At 44.7% G+C, this 16609-nt stretch overlaps 1 protein-coding gene across 4 annotated transcripts in view; it reads left to right on the top strand.

Annotated features, from left to right (window-relative positions):
* Window positions 1–16609, top strand: part of ZNF335 (zinc finger protein 335) — an 89850-nt gene extending 73241 nt beyond the window's left edge. For 3 of the 4 annotated variants that reach the window (XM_066587862.1, XM_066587861.1, XM_066587859.1), the window contains 6 exons: window positions 189–241; window positions 2458–2535; window positions 5025–5108; window positions 10540–10605; window positions 10825–10906; window positions 10993–16609. In XM_066587862.1, the coding sequence (XP_066443959.1) occupies window positions 189–241; window positions 2458–2535; window positions 5025–5108; window positions 10540–10605; window positions 10825–10906; window positions 10993–11093 (464 nt within the window). In that variant the 3' untranslated portion in view covers window positions 11094–16609. The remainder of the gene's footprint in view (window positions 1–188; window positions 242–2457; window positions 2536–5024; window positions 5109–10539; window positions 10606–10824; window positions 10907–10992) is intronic. The other variant, XM_066587860.1, reaches the window with a different exon arrangement.

The following is a 16609-nucleotide window of genomic DNA, read 5'->3' as shown; positions in this document are numbered from 1 at the left end:
ACTTGATACATTGGTGGTGCCACAATCTGGACCTAAAAACAGCCATACAGGCAGCCCCACTGACTTTATCTCATGATGGATCCTCTTTAAACCTCCTATTTATAATAAAAGAAAAAGTTTATATTGAAAGATTCAGGTGTGTCAAGTCTCACTTGTCATATTTACTGCACAACTTACATCTGTTCCAGGTCTGGATGAGGACCACGTATTCCTGGCTCGGGAGGAAACTGTAAGCAACCAGGTTAGAATGTGCATAAAACGTTATGGTGAAATGTTTATGACCAACAAGATATGATTTATAGATATAATTAATCACGGAGCCTGGCGGAGTACATAAGCATCTGTTTGGGGACACACATTGCTGTGAGGACCTTCCTCTGATGCCCTTATAGTGCCTGAGCATATGGATATGGTCATAGGTAGAGATGAGCGACTATACTCGCTAAGGCACTACTCCCTCGAGTAATGTGCCTTAGCCGAGTATCTTCCCACTCGTCCCTAAAGATTCGGGGCCGCCGCGGCTGACAGGGAGTTGCGGCTGGGAGCAGGGGAGAGCGGGGGGGAGAGAGGGAGAGAGAGATCTCCCCTTCACTCCTCCCCGCTCTGCCCCGCCACCCCCCATCCGGCCCCCGAATCTTTAGGGACGAGCGGGGAGATACTTGGCTAAAGCACATTACTCGAGGGAGTAGTGCCTTAGTGAGTATACTCACTCATCTCTAGTCATAGGATTATCTTGAAACCATATTGTTTGATATTGGTTAAAGCAACGGTTATGTTAATAAAATTCCTATTTATGTAATGTAGTGGTAAACTCCTTTATAACATAGCTGAATCTACAGCGTAATCTGGCAGCCTATGAGAAGCTGCTTATTGCCACATTCTTACACAATCCTCTTATTTAAGGGCCACTTCGACACAAAACATAATTTTCTATCCCTCCACCACTTACCTGAATTTCTGACACACACTGGACATCTCCTATGTATATTGCAGTCATGTCCATTCAGTGTCTGATGCTTATTGGGGACCATCTTGATGCTGAGATTTGTCCCTGTTTTCTATTTCACTATTCTGTGCTATCGGTCCCATGATGCCTCAGCACAATCTCACATGAGCAGCTAGAGACTGTACCATCTCTGCCTTCTGCGAGGACACTGTAATTATTATTTCCTTCTATGTTCACCTAAATACATTCAGAAGGTTAAAGTATCATCTCCTTTATTATAACTATGTGACAGGAGCCTCTAAATATCAGTGGTAACTGTGATTGGAGTTTCTGTGTCCCCCTCTAAAGAGCTTCTGTGGTAAGGTCCATTACACTGGAATTAAACTGACCAAAAACTAATTTTTTGAAAGAACGTAAAGCCAAGAAATTCTCAGGTGATCAGAATGAGTTCACATGACCCACCTGAGAAGAAGGACTCCAGATAGTTTCAGATAGAAAGGAATAACTAATCAAGCTAATACTAGCCAACTTTTATATTCTGGATGACTATAACAAAATTTCACCAGAGTGGCTCTTGAAAGAGTATCTGTCACCACTTGTGACCTGTCTTTTTTTTTTCTTTGTCAGCACCGATTGGACAGAATAAGACTATGTAAGGACATCTCCAACTAATAACACTCAGATGTCACTTTATTTATGGATTTGTAGGAGGAAAAGCACAAGGCAGAGTTTCAGAATTGCTATTTAAGGATTCTTTCCCACGAGCGTATATCGGCCACCGTTCTTACACTTGGTTGATGTACACTACCATCTGTGGCGTTAAAGGTTGTGAACGGGCGCACAAATCTAATGTTTGTGCATCCGTTTACACGGCATGGGCCCCGGCGCATATACGCCAAGGCTGCCATGCTGTTGCCTCTTTTCCCTCCCACCCCCTCGCAGGCTAATCTCTGCTCTCCTCCCTGCTCGCTCTGCCCCCGCCCCGCCCCTTATCCACAGCCAGCAATGGGAGGAGGCGGGACAGGGTGGTGCTTAGCTCCGCCCAGTCCCCCCCCCCTCCAATTGCAAAGAACGAGCGGGGAGGAGAGCAGAGAGAGGGAGTTTCTCTGGCGCCTGTCAATGGCTCCCATAGGAGTCCATGCAGCGGCTGACCTATTCCAGCCCAAAAGATAGTTCCAGGACTTTCTAACAAAGGTAGTGTGGAAAAAGACTACAACTACATTGTCTGGGATGATTTAGTGAATCCTGCACTGAGCAGGGGGCTAGACCCGATGACCAACTCTACAGTTCTATGAGGTTATGATTCTACATTATTGTAGTGCTGTTATCGGTTTAATTTACAGAAAACTGGTAGCAGTTCCACTTTAAAACAGACACAACAGGATTGGCGACAGCTCCTCTTTATCTTTTTTTTCAAATCATACCAAAACTTTGGTCAGACTTGTGTTTTAGAAGTACATGTTCTCCTGGAATGTTCCTCTTCAAATCATTGTTTGGTTTCACTTCTTTAGGAGGATACAGCTTACATTCAGGAAATTACAACTGCAGATGGACAGACCCTACAGCAGTTAGTAACAGCAGATAATCAGGTAATTTCTTTCTTGCAATTTTATTACAAGTTAAAAGATTTGGGGAGCTGACGCGTTATGCATCTCTGAGCAGTCCGGAGTAATTCTCTAGTGGATACCTTGTCCCTTGTTTGCAATATTCTTTATTGCTACCTCTTTCAGACAACCAGGTCCCACTCCTGGCACCCTTGATAAAGAGCTGATTTTGCAGAGGGAAGCTACGGCCTTCCCTTCTCTGCCTCCCCCAATTTCCCTTCTCTGTCTCGCCCCCCTTCCCTTCTCTGTCTCGCCCCCCTTCCCTTCTCTGTCTCGCCCCCCTTCCCTTCTCTGTCTCGCCCCCCTTCCCTTCTCTGTCTCGCCCCCCTTCCCTTCTCTGTCTCGCCCCCCTTCCCTTCTCTGTCTCGCCCCCCTTCCCTTCTCTGTCTCGCCCCCCTTCCCTTCTCTGTCTCGCCCCCCTTCCCTTCTCTGTCTCGCCCCCCTTCCCTTCTCTGTCTCGCCCCCCTTTCCTTCTCTGTCTCGCCCCCCTTTCCTTCTCTGTCTCGCCCCCCTTTCCTTCTCTGTCTCGCCCCCCTTTCCTTCTCTGTCTCGCCCCCCTTTCCTTCTCTGTCTCGCCCCCCCTTCCCTTCTCTGTCTCGCCCCCCTTCCCTTCTCTGTCTCGCCCCCCTTCCCTTCTCTGTCTCGCCCCCCTTCCCTTCTCTGTCTCGCCCCCCTTCCCTTCTCCGTCTCGCCCCCCTTCCCTTCTCCGTCTCGCCCCCCCTTCCCTTCTCCGTCTCGCCCCCCCTTCCCTTCTCCGTCTCGCCCCCCTTCCCTTCTCCGTCTCGCCCCCCCTTCCCTTCTCTGTCTCGCCCCCCCTTCCCTTCTCTGTCTCGCCCCCCCTTCCCTTCTCTGTCTCGCCCCCCCTTCCCTTCTCCGTCTCGCCCCCCCTTCCCTTCTCCGTCTCGCCCCCCCTTCCCTTCTCCGTCTCGCCCCCCCTTCCCTTCTCCGTCTCGCCCCCCCCTTCCCTTCTCTGTCTCGCCCCCCCCTTCCCTTCTCTGTCTCTGCCCCCCCTTCCCTTCTCTGTCTCTGCCCCCCCTTCCCTTCTCTGTCTCTGCCCCCCCTTCCCTTCTCTGTCTCTGCCCCCCCTTCTCTGTCTCTGTCTCTGCCCCCCCTTCCCTTCTCTGTCTCTGCCCCCCCTTCCCTTCTCTGTCTCTGCCCCCCTTCCCTTCTCTGTCTTCCCTTCTCTGTCTTGCCCCTTTTTCTCTGTCTCTCCCGTGGCACCCATAGGAGCTTCTCGCAGCACATCAGGGTGTCGCGGCATCCTGTTTGGGAATTACTGGTTTAATGGGACACGAGAGGACGGTCTTCTAGTTAAGGGCGCCTACCCACTTGCGTTGCCGATTTACGCGCGTGAAAAGCGCGGCGTTTTTGCGCGTTTTTCGCGGCGTTTTTTGCAGCCCTTCCTTTGACAATCATGGGTGCATTAAGAGAAAAATAAGGAGACATATGCAACTGACAGTTCCTATGTGAAAAAACCCCACGAAACGGAAAAAAACCCCCAGATGGACAAGAACACATTCTATACTAATTGCTCTTGAGAAAAAACGCAAAACATCACAGGAAAAAAAATCGCAAGTGGGTAGGCGCCCTAATGCAGTGACTCATGGGGCTGATGAGTAGTTGGAGTACATTTGACCATGTAATACAATGGTCAGGAAGTACAGGGAACAAAAAACATACAAGGAAATGATGAAAGCAGAAAAGTACTGTAAAGGGGGATTGTGTTTGATGGCTAACATAGAAAAATAACAAACACCTGGAGTGCTTCTTTAAAGGGACTCTGTCACCAGCAGTATGCATTTTACACTTTCCCCATAGTGCGCCCTGCCATATTTCACAAAAGCTACATATATATATTTATAAGAGCAAGCATGTATTTTATTTTTTGTAAAAACTCACTTTTAATAGCTACCATGGTATATGCAAATTGGCCCGCCTCCAGTCAGGAAGGTGAGCCGCTCGAGACTCGAATCACACCCGCCGACGTTTTATTACGCCCCTCCAGCATTCCCGCCCCTCCCCTTGCTGCTGATGTCCATGATTTGAGGTGGGCTGAATTGCATTTACCGAGGGATCTATTAAAAGTGAGTTTTTAATAAAATACATGCTCGCTCTTATAAACACGTGCAGATTTTGTGTAATATTGCAGGAAGCGCTATGGGACAAGTGGAAAATGCATATTGCTGGTGACCATCTTTTCTTAAAGAGAGACTAAGATGATGTGTTGCTAATTTGTATTTCCCTTCCTTCCAACTTGAACATTGCTGATCTTTAGTGTTAAAAATGGAGGGAAGGTGGCGGCCGCTTACACAGTGAATGCACAATTAAACATCAGCAAATATCAAAGTTTTCTTTTAGTGCTCATGTGGTCCTGTCACCCCATAAACCCTGATTACATCAGTGATGCGCCCGATGCTGTATTTAGCTTTGTAGAGTTGTCTCATAGTCTTTGCTGGCAATATACCTGTCTCTAGGTACAATACATCATCTCCCAAGACGGAGTCCCTCACTTAATCCCGCAGGAATATGTTGTGCTCCCTGAAGGTCACCATATTCAGGTAACTTTTTGAGGCTATGTAACCTCTTCTGTTTGTAAGTCTCTGTATGCTTCACTATTATTGTATGTAATGATAATTAAAAAAGGGATTTGAGGGGGAATTCATAAAGGAGTTTATGCCAGACTTCTGGTGTTAAAAAGGCGCACATTTTTGCGCAGGTCCCACTTGTGCTAAAACGTGCAACTTTTCTGCCTTTTTAAGTAGTCTTCACCTTGGCATGAAGGGGCGTGGGGTGCCCATGTCCAATAAAATTCACTATAATTTATGCCATAAACTGTCAGAAATTATAATGCAGAATCTACGATGGGTTTCAGCAGATGGCATATGACCAGCCCTAATGAGACAAATGTAAGAAGACACTAATGCCTCTTATTACATTTAGCGCATATTACTCCATCAGCGCTGCCTATTCTAATCTCTTACTGTCTAATTATCATTTAACCTCTTCCCGCCACAGGGCATAAGTGTACATCCTGGCAGCAGGGCACTTAACGCAACAGGACGTACACTAACGCCTTGTGGATAGTGCGAGATCAGAAGAGATCCCGCGCTATCCAGCAGGGAAAGCCAGCTGTTACCCATAGCCGGCCTCCCGCTGCAACAGCAGGGGTGCATCGATACAGCCAACCCCGCTCTTAACCCCTTACACACCATGATCTAACAGATGGAGCGTGCTCCCTCTGTGAGGTCATTGGACCCCCACGATGTAATTGCGGAGGGCCGACAGGTTGCTATGGCAACAGGACACCAGATACAGGCGTCCTGCTTTGCCAGTGCCTATGATCACTAATACAAGTGATAAAGCATTGCACAGAAGTCCTGCAATGCTTTATCATAGCAGCTTTGGTACAAATTCCCAACAGTGATATAAAAAGTATGAAAAGAAGTTAAAACTGGTGTTAAAAAAATTAAAATGTAAAAAAAAACTTTTTTTTTTGTGCTTTTTACCGAATTAGTATAAAAATAATTAAATTCTCACATATTTGGTATTCTCGTATCCATAACGACTTGTACAAAAAAAATGAACACTCTTTTACTCCTGCACGGCAAAAAACGTAAAAAAAAAAACTAAATAACTGAGGCAAAATGCTTCTTTTTTTTTTAATTTAAATCTTGCCTCCCAAAAAACGCAATAACAGTTTTCAAAAAAGCCATATGTACTACAAAATGGTACCCATAAAAACTCCAGCTTGTCATGCAAAAAAAAAACAAATAACCCTCAGCGAGTTATGGGACTTTGAATGCAGAGATTTAGAAAAAAAAAATTTCCAAAAAAGGGTTTTTTATGCAGAAATTTTGTATTTTGATATTGTAATCGTACCGACCCGCAGAAAAAAAAATTTTATGGTCACTTTTGCTGCATGAGTAACACTAAAAAAAAAAAAAAAAAAGCAAAATTGATGCGTTTTCTCTCCATGCTATCAAAAATAAAAATTTATTAAAGTTTTACATACAGTCTCTGTACCCAAAAACGACACCAATAAAAACTACAGTTGGCCACGCAGACAACAAACCTTCGTACGGCCGCGTCGACGGACAAAAATAAGTGTTATGGCTTTTGAAAAGTGGAGATGAAAACCCTCCAAAATGGTTGCGTCCTCATGCCCAAAATAGGCCTTAAGGGGTTAAAGGGGTTGTCTGCTTTTTCCCCCCAGTAACACTGGCTGTGGACTGTGTTTGGTATTTCAGCTCAGCCAAGTAAATGGAGCCGAGCTGCAGTCTCAGCCGCGGCCCGTATGACAGTTTCTGGAAAAAATCAGATGCCTTCTTCTAATGAAAAATCCTTTCTAGCTTTCTCTGTGCCGTAGCTCTGTACAAAAGCCATCACCTATATCTGCAGCAATGCCTTCTCAACGTGCTCATCCCGACTGCATTTGTATTACCCTATTGTTGCAGTGTATCACTTGATATTATTACTACACTGAATGGCCACATTATTGCAGGACGTTTTCCCTTTCACAACTGGAGCTTCCTTGTGTGGAAATTCGAGACATAATCTTGGAGTGCAGCGTAGGCTCAAGTCGGCAAGTTTCAAATGGATTCATTTTAATGTGAATCCACATTAGAATGGGAAAATTCAAGTGATCTGAGCAGCTTTGATCGGCCTGATTATCGTTGCAAGCTTAGCCAGGGCCTGTATTTCAAAAACTGACAACTTTTATGGGGGTTTTCTCGTCCAACGGTGTGAGGAATATATACAGAGAATGGTGTGATCGATGAAAAACATCCTGTGTACGTAAACAACTCGCCGACGAAAGGGGTCACAGTAGGATGTCAAGAATGGTTTTGATCAACAGACGGCATGCAGTCAAGCAAATTACAGCCGAATAGAGAAAATACTTCCGACTCTAATGTGTCCAAACACATAACTCATCGTTTCTTAGTATAGATTGTCTATAACAGCAGACAAACCAGTTTGACTTCCGGAACTGTCCAAAAGAAACTGAAAGGCAAGACTTCAGTGGGCAAAAGAGCATACAGTTAGATCACTGTGCAGTGGAAAAACCTCACTTGATCAGATAAATCCAAATTTTTGTTGCAGTGACAATGGGAGGGGCAGAATTTGATGCAAGCAGCATGGATTGATGAGCCCTTCCTGTTGGCTGTTGAGAACATGTTATCGGCAACTACAAGAAGCTTCCTGTCTGCATGGGCCAATATACCTGCAGAATGATTTCAACACGTTGTGGAATCTATGCCACGGCAAACTATTGTGCTTCTAAAGGCCAAAGGAGATACAAGGTGCTACTAGATGGACATGTCTAAGAAAGTGGCCATTCAGTGTATCTTGTACTTTTTCTTCCAATATGTCTGTTATTCTTAAGCTGCTTTCACACTGCCATATGTTTTAGGAAAGCTCCTGCTGCATACATCAATAGCCCCCATTAACCCAGTCAAGTTCAAAACGTTTCCTTTTGGCCTCCGCTGGGCATACATTAGTATACCTTTTTCTTCCGCTGTATGTAATAGTGCAACAGAGAGCACTATTCCATATAGAGGTAGTCAGTAAAAAAAAGTATACCGCACAGGAACAGTAGCCATTGGGTGATTGATGCTACTAGCCTATATAGTGTATCCATCAGGCGTGTACATCGGGAAATCCTCATTGCAAATCATAATAGCCCCCCTACACCAAACTCTGCCTGGATCACCACCCTGTCCGTGTCTTTTGGATTCTACACCTTATCAGTGGCATGCCCCAATGTACTCAAACCACCAAACGGTTTTGGGACCGGTGGGACGGGGGGCATGGGGTCCAATGGGCCCGCTCCCTGTTCCACTGCTGACTCTCCTTCCCCTGAATGTAGAGCAGCACAAGTCTCACCTAAATTCCAGCTGCTTTCAGTCAATGCAGGCGGTGGAAGAGCTGAGAGCACTGAATGAGAAAGTTCCATCCCCAGCAGCTACAATGTAAGTGTCCTTTTAGGCAGGACAATAGTTGAGTACCTAGGTGCCCGATGGTCGTCCCAGCGATTATCCAGCAGAGCGGGCCGCAGATCACTTTCGGCAGCACGCCTCCATTCACAGTAAATACAGGCAAATCATCGTCTGGTTTTTCTGCCTGCCTAGACTGATAGATAAGTGATGAATTATATCGTTAATCGTTCAGTTGCTGGCAGCGCTATACTGAACGATTATTGTTCAGTTTCGTATGATCCAGCGATATTCTGAATGAGAACAGTTTAACCCCTTAAGGACATGGCCTATTTTGGGTTTAAGGACGCAACGATTTTTGGTTGATTTTTATCTCCATTTTTCAAAAGTCATAACTTTTTTACCTTTCTGTCGATGCGGCCGTATAAGGGCTTGTTTTTTGTGCATCGAACTGTAGTTTTTGATGATGCCATTTTTGGGTACATAGACTATATTGTAAAACTTTCTTTTTTTTTTACAGCGTTAATCATGCAGTATAAATGACACAATACATTTTTTCTGCGGGCTGGTACGATTACAACGATACCAAAATTCTTATATTTATGTTAGGTTTTTCCACTTTTCCGCAATAAAAACCCTTTTTTGGAAATCTTTTTTTTTTCTAAATCGCTGCATTCAAAGTTCTGTAACTTTTTTATTTTTCTATGTACGGAGCTCTGTGAGGGCTTATTTTTTGCGATACGAGCTGTAGTTTTTATTGGTACCATTTTGGGGAATATACGGCTTTTTCGATCACTTTTATTGCATTTTTTGGGAGGCAAAATGCTAAAAAAAATAGCATAAAAGCATTAAAAAAACGCTAAAAACAGAAGCAAAATGCTAATTTTTAGCATTTTGCTTCTGTTTTTAGCGTTTTTTTATGCTTTTTGCCGTGCAGAATAAAAAGCATGTTCAACTGATTGTACACCTCGTTTCGGACGCGTCGATAACAAATATGTGCCATTTTAATTTTTTTACCTTTTTTATGCTAATATGAGTAAAAGCACCGAAAAAGGTTTTTTTTACATTTTTATTTTTTGAACATTATTTTGATCTTTTTTTTTTCACACTATTTGTGTCCCTCTGGGGGACTTGCAGCATAGCACTGATGATCGCTGTGATAAGGCATGGCAGGACTTCTGTGCTGCCATGCCTTGTCGCTTATACAGCGATCACAGGCTCTGGCAACACAGGACGCTGGTATCTGGCATCCTGTTGCCATGGCAACCAGCCGGGCTCTCTGCGATTATATCACGAGAGCCCCACAACTTCACACAGGGAGCGTGCTCCCTCTGTGAACCCTTCCCGTGTTGCGATCTACATAGATCGTGGCAGGGAAGGGGTTAACAGCGGGGGCACATCTCCGATGCCCCCCCCTGTTGCAGCGGGAGGCTGGCTATGACTGACAGCCACCTCCCGCTGCCGGATAGCGCGAGATCTGTCATGACCTCGCGCTATCCCTATGACATAAGGGTACGTCATTTTGCGGGAAATAAAAGCTTCAGGGACCGCCGAGAGGGCACCATTACTTTGTAGGGCCATACAGGGGACTCAAGGATTTTGTACAGCCACAGCGGGGACCCCACGACTTTTTTGGAATGGCTCATTGGTCGTAATGGTAGGATAGAGAGAGTGGGCAAAGACGAGTCATGGCTGGAGGATGTCTTCATGGTGGTCTGGGCCCAGATAAAGAACAAAAATGAAAACTGACGTCACCAGTCAGAGACGATGTCACCTGTGATCACTGCAGGTAACTGCACTATAATCACTATCAGTGTATAGAGTTGGTATCTGATTATTATGTGATGACTGATGTATTCAGAGATCTACTAGAGCTGAACGGCTGCATCTAAGCCCACCACTATAAAATATATACTCTGTTGCTAATAGAACTTATTTTTGGAGCAGCCCAATTCTGAGTTTTGCTACGGGCCCCATAAGTTCTATGTACTCCCCTGATCCTTGGTACAAATAACTATGACTCTTCACCTGTCTACTTGCTTGACTTTTTTTCTAGGTTCAAGACGGGCAGATTACTCACATCCAGTACGAACCAGGAGGACCGTTCATTCAAGACCCTCAGGTGACTACACGTCCTGTTTTACCTCTTGTGGCATTCTAGTAACCTTCCTGCAATATGTGCCACAAGAGGACGGCACCAAACCTGCCCACCATTCACATTATTAGTACACTAATGGATATTGTCTGGTTCAGTGAGCCATATCCTATCATCAAGGTCACCGAGGGAAAGACAAAAGGGCTCAGGGCAAGTGTTAATTAATGATTGGATTTCTCCTCTCAGCAGATCCACTTTGTGCCCATGTCCCCCACACAACTTCTGACTCAGGAACAACTTGAAGCGGCCGCACACTCCGCTGTTACAGGTCAGCAGCCCTCGTAAAAGTGCATGAAGGTTTCTACCTGCATTGTGTTGTCCCAATCCTAACCAGCTTTCCTCCTCGTCTCCCAGCCGTGGCAGATGCAGCAATGGCTCAGACTGTGTACAGTGCGGACACGGAGCCGACTCTACAGCAGGAGATACAGTACGACGTGATCACTCTGGCAGAATAGACTGGCGGCTGTGATTTATGTCATTTGATGACTTGGCCTTCTTTGATGTCATCCGTCTACACATTCATCCTTTGTACTTATTTACATTGTTATACAGAAATCATCTCGTGGACGGGAACAGACCCGTGAAGTTGATAAATGAGGGCATTTTCCATGCTGAACTGAACATGGATCTTACAAAATAGCATTTTGCTATTCCGTGTCATTCCTTTCCTTGGCTCCTCTGAGCGTGCCAGCAGTTGTTAGCTTTGCTCTGTATGCGTCGAGCAGAGCCCTTGACAGTTGCTGAGGAAACTGCTTGCACGGCCTCCACTGCCCTGGGCTCGTTCATCACTTATGTGTGATTTCTCTTATGCATTTGTTTTCCTAGACACAAGATCTGGTAATCAACCATCATATGCAATCATCAAAATACATTTTCTCGATCAGTTACACTACACTTTTACCTCTTCCGGTGCAGAAACTGGTGTCTGATCTGTGATTTTTACTCCCTCTTCTCTTATCAGATTAAAGGGATTAGGGCAGATTTTGGTACTTAATCCCCCGAGTACAAGGATAATCATAAATCGGTTAATCCTCTTCCTCCCTTTTCTTCTGCGATAAACACTTGTCCATGGCATCTGGCTACACATTAGCCATTGAAGCTGACCTCCAACCTTCCTAGGGGCCGTTCATCATTGCAGATAGTAGAAACCGGTTTGAAAAGCAGCCTGCTCTGTTTTCTCCCACATGCGACCTTGCGCCGGTAGATATTCTCTCTCGTTGCCCTGCACTGCAGTTGGGTTTGCTTTCTTCCCTGCGTCTCTATTGATTTGTCAGATGTTGTTGTCCTCTATTCGAGAAAGGTGTGCCAAATGAGAATCTTCTTTCTGCACCTGATCCCTCATCGAGGTCAGCAGAGCTTTGTCAGAAGCATCGCCGTGCTCTTCATCAGCATCTTAAAGTCCCTGAGTCAGGACTGCTCCATCAAAAGCGGCAGCTCTCAGCCAGTAAGGATCCAGGCCTTTATTAGTCCGTTGACGGCGAGCCAAGTTTTGTGTGAACAAATAATTAATATAAACGTCGGAACTTTCGAGATTGTGCAAAGTGACAGGAAAGAAAAACCTGCGCAGTTTATTCGGATTTTTTTTCTTGGACCGCAGCTAAAACTATGAACATAGAAGAAAAAGAAAAATGGAGAGAAATATCATGCTGTGTAAAAGCACCAGATTTACATTGTTGGACATGTCATAGAAGCATTTCATATTACCAAGGAGTCAATAAACTGCATAGGAAATTACAAAGTGGGTGTTGAGTCCTTTAAAGGAACAATAAACTTTGAAATTAAAGGGGTATTTTGGGCACTTAACCCCTTTTAGTACTGATGACCTATTCTCCAGATGGGTCAGCTGTAGTTGATCGGTAGCGGTGCGCCGCTCATGATCGGAGGGGATGATCATCTGATCTCAGCCCCTGTACTAATTGCAGTGGACTGGATGTTGACTGCTCAGTCGGCAATGGGGTCGGAGCTGGAAGTGCTATAGAAGGTATAGGTCCTGTTGATTTCAGTGGGAGCTATACCTTCTATAGCACTTCTGATGGACTCCAATATGGACGTCCGGCCCGACTGCAGTGAGTGCGCGAGCTGCGATCAGGTGCCCACAGGGAGTCTCCACTAATCAACTACTGATGATCTAACTTGAGAATAGGCCATTAGTATTGAAAGGGGTTAAATGCCTGGAATACCTCTTTATGCTGTAATTACACAGGTATTTTTTTTACAAAAAATCAGACTGGAATTGCATGGAAATAACACATTGATTAGAATAGGGATAATCACAGGGGTGTTTATTTTATTTTTTTGGGTTTTTTTTGTTTACGAGGACGGACTGATGAAAATTGCCCATTTAAGTCATTGGGTGCGTAAAAAAAAACTATAAACTGATTGCACTCACATGAGGTGAATGGGATTCATTTTTAACACATGTAACCATGGAGGCCATAAAAAATAAGAGAACCAGGAAGTGTAGAGCCTGTACATAAATGTTTTTTTGGGGGGGGGTTTACGCACATGAAAATGGATAGAAAATGGGCGTGAAGATCGCATCAAAACACACCAAAATCTCACAAAAAAACGGACTGTTTTTACGGATTGCAATTGCCCATGTGAATAAAACCTTAATGATAATGAAAATATGAGGAAGAGGTAAACTTGCCCCCACATTTTCATTTGCTAGGCTGATAAGGGGGCAAGTTTTGTCAAATGGTGGCACATAAAGGGGCATTCTCATCTCAGCCCCTGACCCTTTCCCTAGTCCCACTGGCTGAACCACGGGCAGCATGAACCAAGGACAGGTACCGTATGTAGATTGTGGCCATGTAGGTGTTATTCTGTAACTCTGCGGCATTTCAGACTAAACGTACTGTGAAGATGCATTTTGAGCACAACTTGGAGTCACAGAGCGGCGCTGCACCAGCCTCGTCCCGCCCGCACAATCTAGAACGACCGCCGTCTCCATATACACAAGCATGGATAGACGTGTCACTCTAGATGTGGGGACAAGCCAGTTCAGTGCTGTCCCTGTGACCCCAAGTTCTGTTCGAGATGCAGAAAGTAAGTTTAGGCCTCGTGTCCACGGGCCCGCGCGGTTCCCCATGCAGAATCCCGCAGCGGATTCCACCCGGCCCGCGGATATGAGGCCAAAGAATACATTTTACTCACCTGTCCGGATGCTGCAGGGCTCTCCTCCGTGGCGGACGGTTCTTCTTTCTTCTGCACGGCAGATGCGCTCGGGACGCCGGCGACGTGTTAGGTGAATGTGCCGTGCCTTCTTTTTTTTTTTAAACTCCTGCTGTCCCGCAGCACGGACGCAGTGACCGCTACATTTGTGCTGTGGATCTGGACGTCTTTCATTGGCTTCAATGGGAGCCGCCCATGTGGGAAAACCGCATAAAAATGGAGCATGCTGTGGTTGTTTTCCCGTGCATGCAATTCGCATGCCGGGGGAAAATGACATCCACAGGTATTTAATTACCCGTGGGTGTTCAATGATTCACTATGGGTGCGGGAGACCCGTGTGGATTTTGTAAATTCATTTATGCCGTGGGCATGAGGCCTAAACTGAAATGCCGCAGCGTTACGGAATAAAATCTACATGGCCACAATCTACATACGGTGCCCATATGAACCAGGCTCCCTTTAAGACCAGTGTTCATTCCCAAGGGTGTATGTAATATGTTATGACTGGATTCTTGCCACAGTTTTTCTAGCATGTATCTAAAATTGAGGGGCAGCATGAAACATTTTATATCCTGGTCCCCTGGACCTATAAATTAGGAGAAAGCCGCAAGTGACATCAGGAAGAAAGAGCACAGACTGCTCTCCTATAGACAGTCTCTAATGAGCTCAGCAGATCGGGGTTGCCAACTGTTCATAAATTTCTGGACAGGCATATTTTTCCACTATCCCTAAAAAAAAAATGTATCAGTTTTTTTGTGTGTGTGCAGGTCATTGGGATTGGAATTATAATTTTACAGTTCACCATAACTGTTACTAATGTGCTCATATCAATATTCTGGCCTGTAGGCATATATTATATTTATCATTTACCGCCGCTTTCCAATGTTTGGGTAAAAATGTTGGTTGGCGGTGATTTTTTGATACGTTGTCAAGAAAAAGGAAACTTTCTGGTTGGAAAGCAAGGGGAGGGACAGTAACTTTTTGTAATCAGGAAGTATATGTACCTCCTAATTGTCGCATTTGAGGGAGGGTGTCTTATTGTCTACTAAACGAGTGTGAAGAAGAGCAGTTGCAAGTATAATCATCCCTCCACCCAAACGGACCACCTGTCAATGTAATTGTTGGCCTATTGAGATCTGGTGAAGATAAGTGCATGTAGAAAATTGCATGAAGACGCAAATGATTGTAAAATACTGGGTGTCCTTTGCACAAATGTGCGAGGTTTCTATAGTCAGGAAAGACATAGATTGAGGGGGGGGGTAAATCATTTTTGTGTTTTATCCAAAGTGTGAATCTGTCACGCAGCGAAAGAGTTAAAAGGGTGCAGTTTTTGCAGCCAAAACCAAGAGTGAATCTACGAAAAGAGAAGTGGTTTCCGTTCTTTATTCTTTTTTTTCCTTTTATGATTCTTTCCTTGGTTTGGCTTCTAAAGCCACTTAGAAAAACCTAATGTGAACACATCCAGAAGGCTTACTTCTCCCTAAGAAAATGGCTCTCCAAGTTCTTTGATTAGGGCCAGATTCACACGTGGGTATGCTTATTTGCATAAGGGTACCATTCGTGCAGCACAAATGATGCTTTTTTGCACGCACATCGGTGTATTTTTACTGTACTTTTTGCGCCCGCAAGGCATGTTTATTTGTGCGCTGCAAACAAAAACGCACAAATTTGAAATGGATAATTAGTCTGAATTCCAAATGTGTCCTTTTTCCAGCAGAGTGTTGCAGCGTATCGCTCCTCTCCTAGCACATTGCGCAACCCCCACCGCCTCCCCATTGGCTTCTATGGGGACCTCTAGTGCTCAAATGTGCAGGAAAATAGAGCATGCTGCAGTTTCGGGGTTTTTTTGCGCAAGTGAATTGCACAGGAAAGTATATGTGCGTGTGAACAAATCCATTAAAATCCATTGCTTATGTTCTCTGCATATTGCACGTGTAAATACATCTACGTGAATGTGAATAACCACAATACCACCTCCTCTTAAAGGGAACCTGTCAGATCCTATAAACTAAGTTGTGATGCTTTTAGGACAGGGAACAATGAGTCCGGGGATGTGCTTTTTATACTTACCAGGCTCCCCATTTCCATGCGGTCTGCGCTCAGTCTGTCAGTTTGACTCTCCTCCTCAGTTTATGCGCGCACGCTCCCACCGTTCTCTACGGACGTGCCTGAGCAGATTTCATGCAAAGGTTTTTATACGGTGAAATTTAGATTTCAGTGTGAATTCTACACTAAAATGCATGTGAAACTTCCCACAGTACCATTCATCTCAATGGGAAACCCGCAATAGTCGTGGATTTCTGTGACATGTCGCTTGTTGTGACATGTCCCCCAGGAGGGGGAAACAATTGTAGATGGGATGGAAATTGGTCACTTTTCTTGCTGTGCAAGTCGTGATTTTTCCTTTTCAATTTTCTCCATGGAAAAGGAAGAATCACGGAATGTGACCGGTCACCGGAATAGTGACCAGTCTCCTGTCTGCTACTCCAAACTGAATATTTGTATTTTCTCAGTTGAGCTGAACCAGGTGTACAGGATACATTATCATCATTATAGAGCAAATGAGCAAAATGTCACTTTCCTGGAGCGTAATTTTACAATGGCCTTTTTAAAACACAAGGTAGAAGGTATTCACATCTATGCTTACCTGTTTCATACAGTCTGCTGGTTTTTTATATATATATACCGTGTTTCCCTGAAAATAAGACAGTGTCTCATATTAATTTTTGTTCAAAAAGGTTAAACTTTTTTACATGTATAGCTGCCTGGACACTATTTAAATTGACTTTTTTAATTA

Source organism: Eleutherodactylus coqui, chromosome 13, assembly GCF_035609145.1.
Source record: "Eleutherodactylus coqui strain aEleCoq1 chromosome 13, aEleCoq1.hap1, whole genome shotgun sequence".
Taxonomy (NCBI): Eukaryota; Metazoa; Chordata; class Amphibia; order Anura; family Eleutherodactylidae; genus Eleutherodactylus; species Eleutherodactylus coqui.
This window is presented reverse-complemented; position numbering and strand designations above follow the sequence as displayed.